Raw genomic sequence first — 20,025 nt, forward strand, 5'->3', positions numbered from 1 at the left:
TGAGAGAAATATTGTTTTGACCTTGTGTTGAGGCCGTAACACACGCTTGTGATGTGACAGGATTGTTGCCGTGGTGAAGTGAGTCCGAGTCTGAACCTGTCTCTGTCTTTGTCTTTGTCTGGTCCTGCAGGTGTCTTCCTGATCCCCTACCTCCTCATCGTCTTCGTCGGGGGAATCCCCATCTTCTTCCTGGAGATCGCCCTGGGACAGTTCATGAAGGCCGGCAGCATCAACGTGTGGAACATCGCTCCGCTCTTTAAAGGTGCACCAGCTGTGTGTCTGTTTGTGACGAAGCGTCAGCCTCTATCAGCAACATAAAGCTAAGGGTGGTACTAACTGAGGTGATCAATAGCCTGATCATTTTGAAACACTCAGGTCCTCTGGTTGTTATCAGCAGTGTTTCTATCAGATATGCAGCTGTACTCAGACATAACAACATGTTACAGTGTTTATTAATGTTCAGTATTTGTTCTTCACATTATTTATGGTCATAGTGAGATTAACAAACACTGCGATGTCTGTCAAATGTTGAATTGTTAAAGGGATAGTTCAACATTTTGGCAAATTGGCCCATTGCCATAATCGCTATAGTCATAGCAGTAGGTTCGTTACCTTTATTTGTCGGTGCAAGCTATTTTTAGAACGGTGAAGCAGAGCTACGCTACGGAGGCTCATGGAATTTCTTGGTTTCCCTCATCAAACTCATCAAATACACAATCCAACAACTCCAAAACGCTCTGGTGGACAAGTTGTGACCTGCACATTCACCACGCTATGAGATAATAACACAACGTTACCAGACAGAGTTGTTTTAGAGGTAAATTCATGCAAAACTGCTGATGCGCGTTGCCTTCAGGGACAGTTTTTCAGCAAGCAGTCTCTGTATTTACCTCGAAAACAACTCAGTTTCGTAACGTTCCGTTATTATCTCATAGCGTGGTGAATGTGCAGGTCACAACTTGTCCACAAAGGCGTTTTGGAGTTGTTGGATTGTGAATTTGATGAGTTTGATGAGGGAAAACAAGAAATTCCATCAGCCTCTGTAGCGTAGCTCTGAGCAGCTCACGGCTCTGCTCCGCCGTTCTAAAAATAGCGTGCACAACAAATAAAGGTAACAAACCTACTGCTATGACTATAGCGATTATGGCAATGGGCCAATTTGCCAAAATGTTTAACTATCCCTTTAACACAGAGAGATGACACTTTCATGGGATTATCGCCACTCATCTTCATGAAAACCATTATTTCCAAAAATCTGGACTGACTTCATCACAGTAGTGAATTAATGGGCGGTTGTATTGATGATCTTGAAAACCAGCAGGAGGGAAAACATCACTTAACAATCAGAGACTTGAAAACTCAAATACAGTTATAACAAAGTTGATTTATCTAGCTCAGAGACACAATGTGCTTTAGCAGAAAAAAACTGAATATGTGGACTAACTGGACCAGGTTATAAAAAGTCTACATCAGAATACGTTATCAGAGGCTGAACAAAAGATTAAAGATTAAAAAAAATCTGTGTAAGGGAGGGAGATAAGAGATTTCAAATAAAACAAATGAGAGTTTTAAAAGCAAACAGGACGAAACAGAGGAAGTCTTTTAAAGTGTAAATTGTCTTTGAGCATCTGTAAAAGCGCTTACAAATAAAATGTATTATTATTATTATAATAAAAAAATAAAGTGGCATCAAATGGAGTAAGTACAACTAGTAATGAAAATAATAGTACACACATTTATCTCTTTGTCTCCTTAGAGGTCACTTGATAGAAGCATAAATCAAGAAACATGTTGATAAGATATACAGTAGATATATATTTATAGCTTTAAAACCACGTTTTTGTCTGATTCGGTGTCGACCAAAACCCTCGACATCCTCTGTGAGGTCATGTTGCTATGGTGACAGACATAAATCCATGCAGTAAGCAGTTTAGGTGTGTTTGAGTGGACACATCCGTCTGCAAACACACAGATGTTTGTGTGTGTGGAGGTTTATCTGGAGGTGATAATCTGTGATCCTGCTCTACGTGCCCTCAGACACGGCCGCACAACTACTACTACTACTACACACACACACACACACACACACACACACACACACACACACACACACACACACACACACACACACACACACACACACACACACACCCTTCTCTCCTTGCCACCTTATTCCTTTGTATCTTTGTTAGTTTTACAGTGTTTATCAGAGGTTGGATCTATATATAAGAGCACATGACTTGTTACGACTGGATGCCTTTACTGCTCCGACTCAGACCTTCCTCTGACCTCCACATGCCAGAGCTCCGCCCCCATTTTCACTCACTCACACACACAATCAGAGGGAACAACGCCAACAGCCAACACACCAGTCATTCATGGGTTGACAGGTTTTTTCTTGTGTGCAGCAGGACGGAGACGTAGTTCAAACTACTGGGCTTTTCTTTTTTTAAACAATCTCCGCTCAGACGACCAGACTGTTTTATCTCCACACCTGAAAACACACGAGCAATCACATTCACTGATGTAAACAGGAAGCAGATTATCTACTCTGCAGATGATCAAGTTGCGTAAAATAGCTGTGAATGAGGGACAGTGCTGAAGGCTAAAGGCTGCATTGAAGTTAAATACTGAAAATTCAATGGATCATCAGATAAAATACAGTTTGAACATTACATAACATGCATTATATTACCTGAAGTCAAGTCAAGGTTCTTTATTTGTTTCCCTTGGGAAAGATTTTATTTGAATGCAGGGTACTGCTGCATAGACAATAAAAAATATATACATGAGACAGTGAAAACATAAAGAACAGAACAGTCAAACAGTACAAAAATGAGTGCAGACACAATCAAAACATACAAAAATGTGCAAAAAACATTGACTCATCCTGAGCTGTGCAAAAGTTGCAGTTCATGTTTGTGTTTGCTTGTTAATGAGACTGACTGAAAGAGGGGTGAATGAGTGTTTGTACTATTTGTATAGCACAATTCATACACCAGAAAATTCAAAGATGCATAGAAACACATTAAAATCAAAAACAGAAAAATACATTAAAAAGGGAAAGAAAGAAATAAGACAATAATAGCAATTAAAATGATCAAAATCATTAAAATCATATATTGAAATATAACTTTAGCAAATATCTTGAGCAAATAGCTTGAGCTTTAGCAAATAATAACGTTTTCAACCCTGACTTAAAGGGACAACGAGGAGTTTTGGAAAAGCGAAGTGTTTTCACACTACATTTATGAGCCTCCGCACCGTGAAATTCTTTGACCGGCGCAAGACAGACTCATGTTTTCATTCATCAAGAATTAAAGTCAGAGGTTGGAAGACGATCACGTACCGTCGTAGTTGCGACCATAAACGGAGATTCGGCGGCGCTATTCTCATGACTCGCCACGAAACCGAAAGTAAAGAAACGCTGGTCGGCTCGACCAGCATTTCCACCACCACTAATAATAACAAAATAACGATAGAGACAAAACCATATATTTATCGAAAATGGGCCCATTAACAAGTGGTAACGTAGATTCATCCACATTAACGTGAGACTTTTTTATAACCAAATAGAAACTCCTCGTTGTCCCTTTAAATGAATGCACGGCCCTCTGTGCAGGCAGACTGTTCCACAGATCAGGAGCATAAGAACTGAACGCTGCTTCACTTGATTTGGTTCTGGTTCTGGGAACACACAGTAGATCTGAGGGGTCTGGATGCTTCATAGGATTTAATAAATCTAGAATATATTTTGACCATTTAGTGCTTTGTAGACCACCAGTAAGATTTTAAAGTCTATCCTTTGAGTCACAGGAAGCCAGTGTAGAGATCTGAGGACAGGTGTATTGTATTAATACATTGTATTTATATTGAACACCACAGTCAGGTGCAGCGACAGTTCTCTGGTTTTCTGTGTCACAGAAACCATTTGATCACAACTTCACAACAAAAAATAAAAGCAACAAACACAAAATGAACTGGTCTTGGTGTTAAAACCAGATGTGATCAGTTGTCATCATTTACTGTAGACCAGCTGATTTATACCGCACTGGCACCGTGTCCTGGTTTAGCCGGCTCAGTCTGGACGGGGGTTTAGAAGTCGGTTGTGATCTCTGAGTGGGAGAACATGCCGTGCTGCCACGTGAAGTCCTTCACCTCACAGTTCAGGTGTAATCAGAGACCTGCTGCTGCTCATAAAACCATAAATGTATACACTTGTGACCCAGTTTAACAACAGGAAGTGGAACAGCTTGACCCCACTGATCCCTGATCCATGTTCTCTGTCTCTTTAAAGAATCAGTCTGTTTTAATAATGTGAAGTTGATCTGTTTCATGGTCAGTCGTCTATCTAACGTGTACATGTTCATTTCTTTTTCTTCCAGGTCTTGGTTATGCCTCCATGGTGATTGTGTTCTTCTGTAACACCTACTACATCATGGTGTTGGCCTGGGGCTTCTACTATCTGATCAAGTCCTTTGGCTCCACCCTCCCCTGGTCCTCCTGCGACAACCCGTGGAACACGCCCAACTGCATCGAGAGCTTCCATCACCAGGACTGTAGGAACGCCAGCATGGCCAACGTCACGGTGGTCAACAACATGACCTGTGCTGATCTGGCGGGCGCACGATCGCCCATCATCGAGTTCTGGGAGTGAGTTCTGGCATTAATGCACTGATCCTTAGTTTTGTTATAGAACGTAGCAGAAATAAAGGAAAGCTTTTTTAAAATATATATATATATATATATATATATATATATATATATATATATATATATATATATATATATATATATATATATATATATATATATGTGTTTTTATTTCCAATAAATTAACAAAAAGGATAAACAAACAAAAATATCCATCCTGAAACAATATCAATGATGGGGTGACTCGTACAGTTTCTTTCTTTCTTCTTTTTTTGTTTAACCCATATATATAAGACAAACAAAGAAACAAAATACAAACAAAACAAGCAAAAAAAAAAAATCTAAATCAATAAAAAATAAGTGAAAAAGCAGCAATCTGTCTTCACTGACATTAGTGGGTATTTGCACATATATGTGCTTACCTGCACAAACATACACATAAGCGTGCTCGCTACACATATGTACATCCACATAGTCTAACATACACATAGATTTTACAGAGATACATAAGGTCTGCCCTGCTCTATAGGACACCGATTCAGGGCTCAACCAATCATATGTCCCCTTTAGAAAATTCCTCCAAGCCTAAAAGTTTCTGGATGGAAACTAGCACTAGCTGCTACAATCCGGCACATTTACATGTTTTTATGTCCATTAATTTGCATTGTCCCACCCAAATAAACCAATAAATAAATAAAATAAAAGTAATGGAAACCAAAATTCTTGAAAAATATGACCACACTTATGTTTTTCCAAAGTTAATTTTTCTAAGGGTAAAAAAGCTAAAATCTGATCTGACATCCTGCAGTCAGTGCTGCACTGACTGTCAGTCTGTGAAATGAACCAGCAGCTGGGTTCATCCAGTCAATTACATAACGCTGCTGAAGGTCAGAGGTCAACCGGCAAGCTGATTGATCAGCTTGGATACAGTGATACAGTATATCAGCAGACTATTATTACTCACGCACCGGCAGCTTTTATTCCACTTTGAGCTGAAGATAATATCTTATATAGAGCTGCAATAAAACTGTTATTTTCATGATGCATTCACCTTTTAATTTTATCTTATCTTTAAATTATCTTTGAATGTATTATTGAAAATAATAAACACTGTTTAGAACTATGACATTTTTGAAACAAAATACAAACAAAACAAGCAAAAAAAAAAAATCTAAATCAATAAAAAATAAGTGAAAAAGCAGCAATCTGTCTTCACTGACATTAGTGGGTATTTGCACATATGTGTGCTTACCTGCACAAACATACACATAAGCGTGCTCGCTACACATATGTACATCCACATAGTCAAACATACACAATAGATTTTACAGAGTTACATATATTAGGTCTGCCCTGTTCTATAGGACACCGATTCAGGGCTCAACCAATCATATGTCCCCTTTAGAAAATTCCTCCAAGCCTAAAAGTTTCCGGATGGAAACTAGCACTAGCTGCTACAATCCGGTACATTTACATGTTTTTATATACCCATTAATATGCATTGTCCCACCCAAATAAACCAATAAATAAATAAATAAATAAAATAAAAGTAATGGAAACCAAAATTCTTGAAAAATATGACCACACTTATGTTTTTCCAAAGTAAATTTTTCTAAGGGTAAAAAAGCTCAAATCTGATCTGTAAAAATCTTCAGAGTTGGAGGGAAATCATCTTTCCAAAATAAGAGTATGCATTTCTTCGCAAAGTATGTTATCATAATTTATATCCTGCATTTTTTCGTATCTAACTGAAGATGCAATGAATCATTTAACAAATACAAACTGGGGCTTAAATCAAATTTTATTTTCAGAACAGATTGTGTAAAGGAGTTAATTGATTTCCAAAAATGTTGTAGAAGGTCACACAAAGGAAAGCTTAAAAACAAACAGATAACTGAGTTGTTCCCACCACACTGCTGATACATGTAGCTAAGCTAGTGGCACACTACAGAACTCCCTGGGCAGATACAGTATAACCTGTGTCAGTGATCAGGTGCTCAGTCAAACATTTACACCACTTGACATACCTGACATTTGAGTGTGTGGTGGTGTCAAGAGCAGAGATGGGGATTGGAGTCATTAGGTGCGTTTCCATCAGCTGTTTAGATGCGCATCGAGATGTATCGCATCGGGAAATGATGATGGAAACGCCGTGATTCGCATTAAAATCCCCTGATTCGCACAAACTGAAATACGCTCGCTATGGCCGGGTTTTGGTTGATTCGAATGGGATGGAAACAGCTTTATGCGAATCAAGTGTGACGTAGCGCACTTTCACCCCGTCTACTCCCGTGTTTGCAGTTCACTCACAAGACAACATCAGGGTTTCCGCTGTCACACAACAATTAATTAATTAATTGTGGCACCGCCACGGCAAAGTCCGTAGATGGAAACACACACGATTCGAATTTCTTTTAATGCGCATTTCCCAGTAATTCGAATCACTTTGGATGGAAACATGGCTACTGTGACCTGGACTTGGGTCGACTCAAATCACTGTTTTGATGATGGTGACTTGACTTGACAAAAAAATTAAAGACTTGAGACTCGACTTGGACTTGGACGTTAAAGACCCGGGACTTGACTTGACTTGAGACACGATGACTTTAATGACTTGGTGTAATAGTCACCAGTTACTGTTACCATAACGATGAGCCAAACATGTCCTTTTTTCTTATAATCTCCTCTCACTCAGAGCTCAACGTTCTCACACGATGTTCTGTTTTCAATAAACACACATGGCGATGGTGCTGCAACACAACTACACAGCTGTTAAATGATTGGCTGTTTGCCTGTCGCTAATAGCGTCCAGGGATGTTTCAATGTCCCACATCCATGAGTTTTTACAGTGCTGACTTGTATCATCAGAACAGACATGTCCTTTACTGAATATCAGTCATTACAATGCAAATCCAATTCATCGTCATACTTTTTAAACAGGTTGTCTTTTCACTTGATTAAGATCAGATTCTGCAGGGAAAAATGCAATAATAAGGTGACTTGACTTGACATAACCTGTGACTTGACTTGACTTGACCAAGAGAAAATGACTTTGTTATCAGAAAACAGAGGTCAATGACAGGTGAGGTTGTGTGTGTGTGTTTGTATGGGGGGCACTGCTCAGGCTGCTCATTTGTTGTCATCACATGTGGACACTGGAGTTGTAACAGATAAGTCAGTTGTCAGGCTTTCTTGTAAAGTTGTTTTGTTTAAACTTCACCTGGTTGCCATCCTGTTAAAAGATGGATAGCTATTAGCTAGGCATCAAAGTTATATTCTTATTTGTCATGTGGAGTCGTTATCCATCACCAGTCATCACACAGGTTGTTCTGCTTGGATTGGAGCAGCCCCTCCCTAACTGTAACCAAACACACTCTTATTACACATGTGGATCTGCTGACTGTGGCCTCAGTATGAGCCTCATGCTGCTGCAGCGAGCCGCGTTAGCAGTAGCAAGTCTGATAAGTGGCACCATACAAGAGCAGAGCCAGATTTATTTGTCCGCAGTGGCAGTAAACACAACACAACACGCGGGGCGCTGATAAGTGAGCTGCAATCTCTTTGAGATCATGTGATCGACTCTCAAACAGGAAGCGTTAACAGTGGCAAGAACCAGGGTGAACTAGCTGCACGAGACAGTCAGGTGTAAGGTTACAGGACTATTTACCATCAACAGTAACATGACGGACTTCTTCCTCTTCCTATGAACTACTGAGCCAGTGTGCAATCATGTCATTAATGTAACAGAGCACAGATGCCTCAAATGTCCATGTTTTTTATGGAAATGCATTAAAAGGTGATAATGAAAATAGTAACTACTGAATAAAAATACAAAACAAGTTCACATTAGCTTACTAATTAGATACAGTATGGAAAGTGCATAATGAAAAAGAGAAACATGTTATACTCACTTGATGAAGCAAAATGAAATGAAAAGGAAAGTTTGTCAGGTGAGCAGACACCTGCAACAACAAAATTATAGGAACAAAATTCAGGTGACTCTTACCATCTTACATTAGTATCATATCTGATAATTAGACAGCTCAGGACATCATTATTCTAGTTCAGCATCAAGACCAGAAACACTCTGGTCAGCTGGACGGTTGATTGGACGTCCTGCTGGTGAGTGTGTGACGTGAACATGTTCCTCCTTCCTCTCTGTGCAGGAACAAGGTGCTGAACATCTCGTCTGGTCTGGATGAGCCTGGACGCATGAACTGGGAGCTGATGCTCTGTCTGGTGGCAGTGTGGATTATGGTCTACTTCTGCGTCTGGAAGGGAGTCAAATCCACCGGGAAGGTAACATACAATCTATGTACACACACGCACACGCACACGCACACGCACACACACACACACACACACACACACACACACACACACACACACACACACACACACACACACACACACACACACACACACACACACACACACACACACACACACACACACACACACAGACGCACATACTGTATTGATTTCTGGTTTCTGTACAACATGAAAATCTGTCAGAGCACTTGTATTCTGGTTCCAGAATCACTGCACACAACTTCGATTTGGTCATTGATTCAAACAGGTTTAGTGTTGTGCTCATTGATCTGTGTCCAGCCACAGCACATGTCAGAGTGAACAGTACAACACAAACATGACAGTATGGCATTCCCCTGCTTCAAAGTGCTCCACCCAAAAGTCAAGGGAAAATTTTAAATTTTTTGTTGGACAAGGTATTTTTTTATTGACAATTCAATCACTTAGCAACACAGACTTAGTTACATAAATCCACGCTCTGGTGAAAGTCTGAGAGACTGGAAGCTTAGCACAATAAAGTGAGATTTGTGAGGAGGATTTCTGGCCTCAGAAACACTTGATTCACCAGCACTGTACTCATCCTGAGCTGGGTTGAGTCTTCATAGATTATTGACAATTCAATTTAAAAACATACAGATTGAATGAATGAATACAAGTCCAATAAAAATAGAAAGAACGAGTGAAAGTGAAAGAAGAAAGGCAAAAAAAATGACTAAAATAAGAAAAGTCAGGTGTTAAAAAAAAGAAAAAGTGCAGTGGATCCTTTGGTGAAACAACAGATTTTCTCTAATTGTACAAAATACAAGACATAACTGAATGATCCCAGAAAAGAGCAGACAAACGATGTTTGCGTGGGTTTTGTTTAAGTTAATATCTGGAGGATTGACATGACACTACATGTGGCATAAAGTGGCCATTGACTGTTAACACCTGTCACACAAAGGATCGACATCACTGCTAATGCTAGCTAAGCTGGTTCTGGACCAGTGGAATCCACAGTCTTAAATTGTACAACTATGTGTCTGACACAGATCAAAGATGAGTCATTTTTTGAGTCGTGTTGTGCCAGGTCTCCATAACATCTCATCTCTCATCTCTCACATGACTCATACAAGAAGAGGGACATGTGATGTTTACACACATGAGTCATGTTCTTCTCAGTTTGACAGTCTGTGACATATGGAAACCAGAGGAAACTGTCAAGTTATTATTACTGTTTATCGTTGTTGGTGAAAAGATGAAATACAAAAAAAATATGATTTTCTGTTGTTGATGTAATTAGTGATAATACTGCTACTGTAATAGGGTTAGTCTGAGAACTATTGTGGTTGAGAAGCCCCAGTGTGTAAACAGATCTATAAGCACACACACATCCTGCAGTCAGTGCTAAACTGACTGTCAGTCTGTGAAATGAACCAGCAGCTGGGTTCATCCAGTCAATTACATAACGCTGCTGAAGGTCAGAGGTCAACCGGCAAGCTGATTGATCAGCTTGGATACAGTGATACAGTATATCAGCAGACTATTATTACTCACGTACCGGCAGCTTTTATTCCACTTTGAGCTGAAGATAATATCTTATATAGAGCTGCAATAAAACTGTTATTTTCATGATGCATTCACCTTTTAATTTTATCTTATCTTTAAATTATCTTTGAATTTATTATTGAAAATAATAATAATAAAATAATAATAAAAAAATAAAAAACACCGTTTAGAACTATGACATTTTTGGTATTTGTTTTCACATTAAAAATAACTTAATCAAATCAAATCAAATTAGTTGCTAATTAACTTTCCTTTCAGCCTTTCAATTTATAACAAGTCCTCACAAAACTGCATTGAATGAAAAACTCAATTACAAAAAAGCAATTAGCTCAGATTTATCTTTTCTTCTGATGGAGCTGAACAGTGTGTGAACAAATGTGGGACTGTCCCTTTAAAATGACAACCTTCAAGGGAATGTAAAGAGACTATAGCGTGTGTGTGTGTGTGTGTGTGTGTGTGTGTGTCATTGGCTCGTGAAGATGAGACTTACATATAACACTGTCACATGGCAGGCTAATCGTTACTATGACGACAGTGTGTGTGTGTGTATGTGTGTCTCTGTGTGTGTATTGGTGGGGAGGGGGCTCTGAGGTGGCCGTCTGTGATTGGTTGTCCTGCAGGAGGGATGCACGACTGCAGTGGGACATGACTGAGAGAAATACCCATCATGCACTGCTGCTGCTCTGCTCTGAACCTCATAACTCACAGTTTTTCTGCCTGAGCGCCGGACGGTGACGGCCAGAGGACCCACTCATTAGGATTTGGTGGTCAGAGGTCAAAGGTCAAGGTCGCTGTGTCCTTATGAAATGTGTTTGTGGCAATAATTCAGGAATTCTTTCACTAATGAGACAAAATCCAACACAGATGTCTATCAGGATAAAATGATGCTCTGCCAAAACATTATTCATGATTCCACTGTGGCTCAGGAAGAGAAGGAGAGACAGAGTGGATCTGCAGCTGGAGTATAGTTGGAGGAGGTGAACAACCACACATCAGGAAGTGTAGTTTATTTAAAGGGATAGTTCAACATTTTGGCAAATTGGCCCATTGCCATAATCGCTATAGTCATAGCAGTAGGTTCGTTACCTTTAATTGTCTGTGCAAGCTATTTTTAGAACGGTGGAGCAGAGCCACGAGCTGCTCAGAGCTACGCTACGGAGGCTAATGGGATTTCTTGGTTTCCCTCATCAAACTCATCAAATACACAATCCAACAACTCCAAAATGCTCTGGTGGACAAGTTGTGACCTGCACATTCACCACGCTATGAGATAATAACAGAACGTTACCAGAGAGAGTTGTTTTAGAGGTAAATACAGAGACTGCTTGCTGAAAAACTGCCCCTGAGGGGAATGCGCATCAGCTGTTTTGCATGAATTTACCTCTAAAACAACTCTGTCTGGTAACGTTGCATTTTATCTCATAGTGTGGTGAATGTGCAGGTCACAACTTGTCCACCAGAGCGTTGTGGAGTTGTTGGATTGTGTATTTGATGAGTTTGATGAGGGAAACCAAGAAATCCCATTAGCCTCCGTAGTGTAGCTCTGAGCAGCTCGCAGCTCTGCTCCGCCGTTCTAAAAATAGCTTGCACCGACAATTAAAGGTAACGAACTCACTGCTATGACTACAGGGATTATGGCAATGGGCCAATTTGCCAAAATGTTGAACTATCCCTTTAAGTGTTTACATTAAAGTGATAATGTAACACATGCTGTGTTTAAAGCATTGATCAAATGCTGAAATGCTTGATCAAATCTTAAATAAACATTTACATCCGATTCATACACCTGTATAAACAGATATGTATACAGGCAGACACACACACCCAGACACACCTTCCTAGTACATTTCTCACAGTCAAGCCGTTACCTGCAGTAGTACAGTAGAAGGGACTGTTTGGTTGCTAGAGAACGCTGGTCTGTTTCCTTCCTAAGGGTTTCCTCTGAACAGAACTGTATCTGGGACAGTCAAAGTACAGAAACGACGTATTGTAGTTGGTTAAATGACTTGTGTTGAGTTTATTACTGACTCCATGACAGAAATTGTAAGCTATGTGTTCACTGATCACAACGTTATATGATTCTTTCCTCTCAAGAGTTTTCTTTGAGCCGTGTTAATGTGAATCCTCCTTCAGCACCTGGAAATACCCCGAGTGAAGTTTCACAGACTTCTCAGGAGGTTGTTTGGATATATAGTGGAATTTTAAGACCTGTAGAATAAGACGTAGCTTTATCAGGAATGTCTGATGGATGTGTAGAGATACACAAAGCCGAACAAAGATAAGTAAACACACAAACAGAGAGACAGAGAGGGGAATAGGGGGAGAGAGAGAGAGAGGAATGTCTGAGAGAGATTTATATATTTTCATTGGATGAACTGCACCTTTTAAGTGCTGACTCTTCACATCCATGAACAGTGCAGACTTCCCCCCAGGTTTTATGGAATCTCTTAACCCCCTGCGTATGTGAATCATGTGTGTGTGTGTGTGTGTGTGTGTGTGTGTGTGTGTGTGTGTGTGTGTGTTTTGCTGTCGATTGTCAGGCTGAAAACTGAGTGTCAGGTCAGATCAGACAAGAGAGACTGAGACACACTAACAAAGAGAGAGAGAGTATTAGTCAATGCAGAAGCTCAAGTCATGACCTAGAATCAGAACTGAATGAACTTTATGAACCCTAGAATCAAAGCAGTGGACAAAGACTTCAACACAAGATCAATGACAGCAGAGGGACCAACACTGTACTTTACAACAACAGGGAGAGTCAAGTATAAAGGCTTCAGTCAGATGAAACATCATAGAGACAACAATAGTGCAACAATAGTGTGCAGACGAGCAGCATCAGCAGCTGGAGCAGCTTAATGAATGAACACACAGTCTGTCCTGAAATAAAAAAAAAGACACGTGGAGCAAAAGCTGTCTCCAACCTCTCAGGATTCCCTCCTGATCGTCATGGAAGTTCTGTCTGACAGAACATCCTGAACCTCCCTCTGGTTCTCTGATTGATTATGATGATAAACCACATTTGTACAGTCAGTGTGACCGTCACCTCCGGTGTTTACTGGGTGGTTTTGCAGCAGAGTGTGAAGAAGCTGCCACCAGAGTTGAGAGGAGCCAGTTGAGGTGGTTTGGTCATGTGATGAGGATTCTCCTCAGGCTCCTTGCTTTGGAGCTTTTCCAGCCACTGAGAAGACCCAAGGGGAGAGCCAGAACTCAGAGGCGCTGGAAAGCCATGTCATTAGAAGGTGTGCTGCTGATTCAACTCATTAATCCACCTGCGGCCATTCTTTTTAGTGTGTAAACTCAGTGAAGTGTGTCTGTGCTTATTTACCCAGATGTTGCCGGTGTTCCATGAAACATGCATAATGAAAAGCTTTGCTTATTATTCAAGATACAACTACATAACTACAGATATTTCCAAAAATCCTTGTTGAGAGTTTTTTTTATACTTTCCCCTCGAAAGAAAGAAACTGGCCTCCATCAAATAAAACCCCAATATAAACAGTTCCCAACTAGACCCAACCAGCCCATGAAAATATTTTTTACCTATCCCAGGGTTTCCGCCAGAAGAAATTGGCCCGGGACAACGTGACCGGCAGGTTTTCAATTTATCGGACAAATGCTTGAAATTCTGGTCAAATATTATCTGAATTTATTGAGCCTAAAATGATAAATGCTATGCAGGAACATGTCAATTTATAATCTTTTTTTTCTTTTTTTTTTGGATTTTTGGATAAAGAGTGAAATAAACAAAATATGCAACATATCACATTTTATTCACATGTGATTGGGAAATCATTTTTGTGATTCATTATGCTGACCTAAATACCTCAGTGTGTGTGGCACTGAAGTAGTTGCCAAGAAGATACATGAACTTTAATTAGATAGCGGTGACTTTAAACAGAAGTTGTCAGGGCCCGTTCAATGTAAAACAGGTTTACACACTACACTGTTATATATGAACATGTTATATAACTCCTGACAACAGGAAGAAGAAGACAGAGAGGGGGAGGGAGCACAGCACTATGGAAGCTCTAAAGATCATATGAAGTAGTAATATTACAGAGGCAGAAATACCTGAAGAGGCAACATGAAGAGAACGAAAATGTTACAATAACCAAATCTCAATGAAACAAAGGTATGGCTGTGGATTCAGGATGTGCAAATGACCTTTAATGTAATGATTGTAGAGGAATAATTGACCGTATTCACCTCATGTAGCCCTGTCAACTTAAGCAGCTTCCAGCTACAATGCAGGTGTGTTAGGAACCAGCTGGTGAGTCCAACCAACAACAAAGTCCCACTACCAAACCTAGCGGTCCAAGTGGAAGTTGAAACACAGGTTGGATAGCAGCATACAGTGGAGTATGAACGTGACCGGTAGGTTTTCAATTTATCGGACAAATTCTGGTCAAATATTATCTGAATTTATTGAGCCTAAAATGATAAATGCTATGCAGGAACATGTCAATTTATAATCTTTTTTTTCTTTTTTTTTTTAGTGGTTGCACCACAAAAAAAAAAAAAGTTGTGTGTGTCACACTGCCGCAGCCGAATAAACAGGCAATTAAAAAATCCGTATTGGCAGCTGTACGTTGCACACAACAATACAACAGCAACAACAACTTAGACCTGTTTGGTTTCAGAAAATAGTTTTAAAGATTTGTTTGTTTCGACATGTCCGACCTCTTCAGCTATAGTTGTTGTACCGCGGTGCAGGCTTTGTCAGAGTAAATGAAACAAGCGACAAGTTAAGTTCCGCATTAAAAAAAGAAAAAGTTTCATTCCACATAGTCCTGGCCTACACATTCATAAAAATAAGATTCTCTCTCTTTTTTTTTTTAAGTAAAATGACATGTGGAAATTGCCTATTTTAAGTAAACTTTCACCAGACATTTTGACAAGAGGGGTTAAAAGGACTTCGGCAGATTTTACCAGTCAAAGTCCGGTAATTAGACCTATCCTGAGGCTTTTATTGTGCCATAAAGATGTTTTACTTGTACAATTAGGATTTAAACCATAGACTGTAAAAAGAATGGACGTAGCACCCATTGGTTTTGGGGAGTCGTTTTTGTGACTCAAATATGGCGGCCTGAACAGCGCCATGTTGGATTGGCCGGCCGAGAATCCGCCCACTGGCCTCGAAGCTGCTGTCCATGGAGATGCTCGGACCTATCACTCTAATTGGCCAGAGTTTTAACCTAATAACAGTAAAACGGTAGAGTTAAAAAAAAGTTCACCCCCCTCAGAGTGTGTGCAGGGGTAGAAACTATCGACTGAGACCAAAAAACGTTCTGACACCAGGCTTTTAACATGTTTATTGAGGATGTAAAGTCGGGGATTTTAACATGGGGGTCTATGGAGAATGCTGCTTTCTGACACCAGCCCCCAGAGGAAGCCGAGGGGTTTGCAGTTTTTTGAACGCGGAAGTGAGCTTCACTTCTCAGACCGACAACTGTCCCCTTGGTTTAAACCCATGATTTTATGCGAGGCTTGCCATGTCTCCTGTGAGAAGGTGAGGATTGGGTTATCATAGGGGATCACATCACTAGTTTGAATAATGAAGGCCTGAATCGGGTAGAGGTAGTTCCTTCTCTATAGACACCCACACTGGAGCTTGGTCAGCTGTCATGTATAATTTTGACAGTTGTTTGTGACAAAAAGCATAATGATACCAGGCGATGTGGAGGAGGCCCAGTCCTCCGTCCAGGATAGTGGCATAGAGTTTTGTCAGTTTGGTTTTTTACCCGCCCAAAAAAAGCTGTACACAGCTTCATTATATTTCAAAAATGCATTGTGTGGCGAGCTAGGATGAGTATTTGTTTGGAGGCAACAGTTGAGTGAATTTCCAGTCTCATGGTTCGATCCATGCCTCAGTGAGAGTTCAGTGATCAGTGTATTTGGGGGCTGTTCGTTAGAGTAATAATGCCAATGAATGTGCTAAGCTGTGATTAATAGCACCATTACAGCCCCCATTTGTCCCTTGAGCTTGTCTTGAGTGTTTATGCCGTTTCTCAATGATTCATTTACTCCACACCAAACTTGTCCAAACACATCGTCATCTGTTCTTGAGTCACAAACTTCACTACAAATAGGGCACATTCTCAGACACACCCTTTACACACCCATTGCACAACAACTCCAGTCCTTTGGTTAAAGTTTTCTGAAAAACTAATGTTACAATCAAAGTTCTACTCACAAGCAAAAGATGAGTTCTGACCCACTGTTTACACACAATGTATAAATTGAATGTGTAAAAGAATGGACGAGAACCTTTTATAAAGATGATGCTTTTTGGATTGTTCAATTTTTACTGAGTTGAAGACATTTACAAATCTAAACATGGACATATAAAACTAAAAAATGAAGAACAAAAAGTTACAAAGAATAAAACTTAACAATAAATGATGATAACAAACAGTAATACTAAAATAGAATTGTCTTGAATGTTTTTGCTGTTAAATAGAGATAAAGAGTGAAATAAATAAAATATGTAAGATATCACATTTTATTCACATGTGATTGGGAAATCTTTTTTGTGATTCATTATGCTGACCTAAATACCTCAGTGTGTGTGGCACTGAAGTAGTTGTCAAGAAGATACATGAACTTTAATTAGATAGCGGTGACTTTAAACAGAAGTTGTCAGGGACCTTTTCATATAAAACAGGTTTACACACTACACTGTTATATATGAACATCTTATATAACTCCTGACAACAGGAAGAAGAAGACAGAGAGGGAGAGGGAGCACAGCACAGAGGAATAATTGACCGTATTCACCTCATGTAGCCCTGTCAACTTAAGCAGCTTCCAGCTACAATGCAGGTGTGTTAGGAACCAGCTGGTGAGTCCAACCAACAACAAAGTCCCACTACCAAACCTAGCGGTCCAAGTGGAAGTTGAAACACAGGTTGGATAGCAGCATACAGTGGAGTATCATCAGTGTAGAAGTGGACATACATTTTGTGACTGGGCGCTAGCCAAGAGTTGCCACATAAAATCAGAGGACCAGGAATAAAACCCTGAGGTACTCCTTATTTCAGTGTTATTGTAGGAAATGCACCGTGTTCTGGCAGATATATAAGACTTTAATCAGGTGAAGGACAGACAAGCTGAGTTTGTTTCCTAGTTGGTTTTGAATTGAAAGCTGTAAGAAGTCCAGTAAGACGTGCAGAAGAGACTGACTGACATTTATTAATAACAGAATAAGGTGTGATTCCTTAAGTAAAGGTTTAACCAGAGAAAAGGTTTTTTGGTAGGGGCTTGAGAAGGCAGGTGGTCATATCAGACAAAATGTGTTAAAGCAGAAACTATCTCATCTTCTCACAGCTTTCCTTTTTTAAGAATCAAGAAGAGTCTTGAGCGGTGAAGGTTGAGCAGCTAAGACACAGACACAGCTTCTTTTCAGCGAGTTTGTACTACAGAGTCAGAAAGAAACCCATGATTGTGCATGACTGTGTTCTCACTGTGTGTGTGTGTGTGTGTGTGTGTGTGTGTGTGTGTGTGTGTGTGTGTGTGTGTGTGTGTGTGTGTGTGTGTGTGTGAAAGAGAGAGAGAGAGATTCACCTGAGGCTCAGCTCCACATGGGAGCAGGCCTGGTGCTGAAACTCCATATTGTTTTTGTTGATTTAGATCAGGTTCATGTTTGTTTAAATTCACCCGATTCTCACAGATTGAAGTGGGTTAAAGGACCAGACCACAGTTTTACATGTCCTCACAGACACAGCTGAGGCTCTTCATGAGGTTTTACTGTGACAGTCATGATGACAGGAGGTCAGTGCCTCCAGTAGGTCCACATCAGCAGCAGGTTACCACTGAGCACACAACGCTGTGAAACCATTACTTCATGTTGTTTCTTTTATCCATGACCGTTTAACCTCTGCAAGTTGTTTTTATTGTAACCATGACAATCACCTAAGAACTTATTTACGAATCATGATCTTCCCGTAAACCTAACAAAATTATTACTTATTATTGCTGGAACTGTGGTGATGAAAGTCCATTACGCTGCTGCTGGTCTACCCTACAGTATGTAACCGTGACAACTGAGGGCAGTTACTCCTTAACTTTTGTTAACTCATGTGAAAAATTAATTTAAAAAAAGTTACAAATTTTGATGAGCCAGAGCTCCACAAGAAACAGTCAGCAAACCTGGAAATGATTAAAAACATGAATAAAAAAGGAAAAACTGAGACTGAGGTTGTGAAACTGAAAATGTTTTGTATTCTGATGTGATGAAATAAGTAGAATACATATATTTTTTGTTCTTCAATTGTTCATTCATGTCATTAAAGGATTTAAGTTGACAGGAAGTTGGATCAAAACAAGAAACTCATTCATGTGTGTGTTTGTTTTGTGTGTTTCAGATTGTGTACTTCACAGCTACGTTTCCCTACGTGGTCCTCATCATCCTGCTGGTCAGAGGAGTCACCCTCCCCGGAGCCTACGACGGCATCATGTACTACATCAAACCAGACTGGTCCAAACTGGAGGAGGCACAGGTCAGTGGGTTGAGCCGACGGCACTCTAACCTGAGACTCCTTCTCACAGCGTGATGCTGAGAACATTGGATCAAATTTTAGCTACAACTCAGAGGGCATTCATCAAACACTCACAGACTGACACGGATTTCATTAGCTCCATCTCTCACACTGGAATAAACCTACTCCATTGCTGTAACTAAAGGCTCCTGTCAGACCAGGTTCAGGGATAAAAAGCAGTCCATGATCTCAGTGACATGGCTGGTAACAGTGGATGGACTCAAGATCACAACTGTGAGACAGTAGTAAGAGAAAAAAACGTCTTTACTGGGAAATTTTTCAGTACACAGGTGATCAGTCCAGGGAGAAACAAATCTGGCAAAGGCTGGGTCCAAAAGGCAGAGCAGAAGTACAACCAGGAATAAAGGCACACTAGGAAGAAATAGCTGTTCCGTTTGACACTGAGGAACAAAGACAAACTGGCACAGGGAGCACATTGACTAAATACACAAGGGAGGCAGGGGTGATAGCACACAGGTGAAACAAATCAGGGCGGGGCAGATAATCATGAGGGCGTGAGGCAACAGGAAGTGGAGATCTGACATGAGAGGATAGGTGAGTATCAAAATAAAAAAGGAAGTGGAACGAACATATTAAACATGACTGAAAGGGATATTTCAACATTTTGGCAAATTTGCCTAAAGCCATAATCCCTATAGTCGTAGGAGTATAGGTTCATTATACCTTTAATTATCAGTGCAAGCTGTTTTTGGACCCGCAGGGCAGAGACGTGAGCTCTGCACGGCACGCAGTATTTTTGCCTTTCCCTCATCAAATTCATCAAATACATAATCCAACAACTCCAAAACATTCTCGCGGACAAGTTCAGTTCAGTTCAATTTTATTTATATAGCACGTTTAAAAACAACCATTGTTGACCAAACACAACCAAACACATTCTGGTGTGATATGGTCCCTTTTTCTCTTTCCTGTTAAAAGACAGGCAGCTGAATTTTGAACGAGTTGAAGTTGGTGG

The 20,025-nt window shown here is 40.1% G+C and overlaps 2 protein-coding genes across 4 annotated transcripts in view; one reads left to right on the plus strand and one right to left on the minus strand.

Moving 5' to 3' along the window:
- The window catches only part of bcap31 (B cell receptor associated protein 31), a 381,037-nt gene that overhangs the window by 310,690 nt on the left and 50,322 nt on the right, over positions 1-20,025 (minus strand). The gene's annotated exons all lie outside the window — the stretch shown is intronic.
- slc6a8 (solute carrier family 6 member 8) overlaps positions 1-20,025 on the plus strand; it is a 53,480-nt gene that overhangs the window by 18,592 nt on the left and 14,863 nt on the right. For all 3 annotated transcript variants that reach the window (XR_014595520.1, XR_014595521.1, XM_083976019.1), the window contains exons 2-5: positions 131-262; positions 4,386-4,653; positions 8,820-8,952; positions 18,876-19,010. Coding sequence is in view for 1 of the 3 variants with exons in the window: in XM_083976019.1 (XP_083832145.1) it covers positions 131-262; positions 4,386-4,653; positions 8,820-8,952; positions 18,876-19,010 (668 nt within the window). In the remaining 2 variants the exon portion in view is untranslated. The remainder of the gene's footprint in view (positions 1-130; positions 263-4,385; positions 4,654-8,819; positions 8,953-18,875; positions 19,011-20,025) is intronic.

The sequence above is a fragment of the Trachurus trachurus genome (genome assembly GCF_905171665.1).
Source record: "Trachurus trachurus genome assembly, chromosome: 7".
NCBI classification, from domain to species: Eukaryota; Metazoa; Chordata; class Actinopteri; order Carangiformes; family Carangidae; genus Trachurus; species Trachurus trachurus.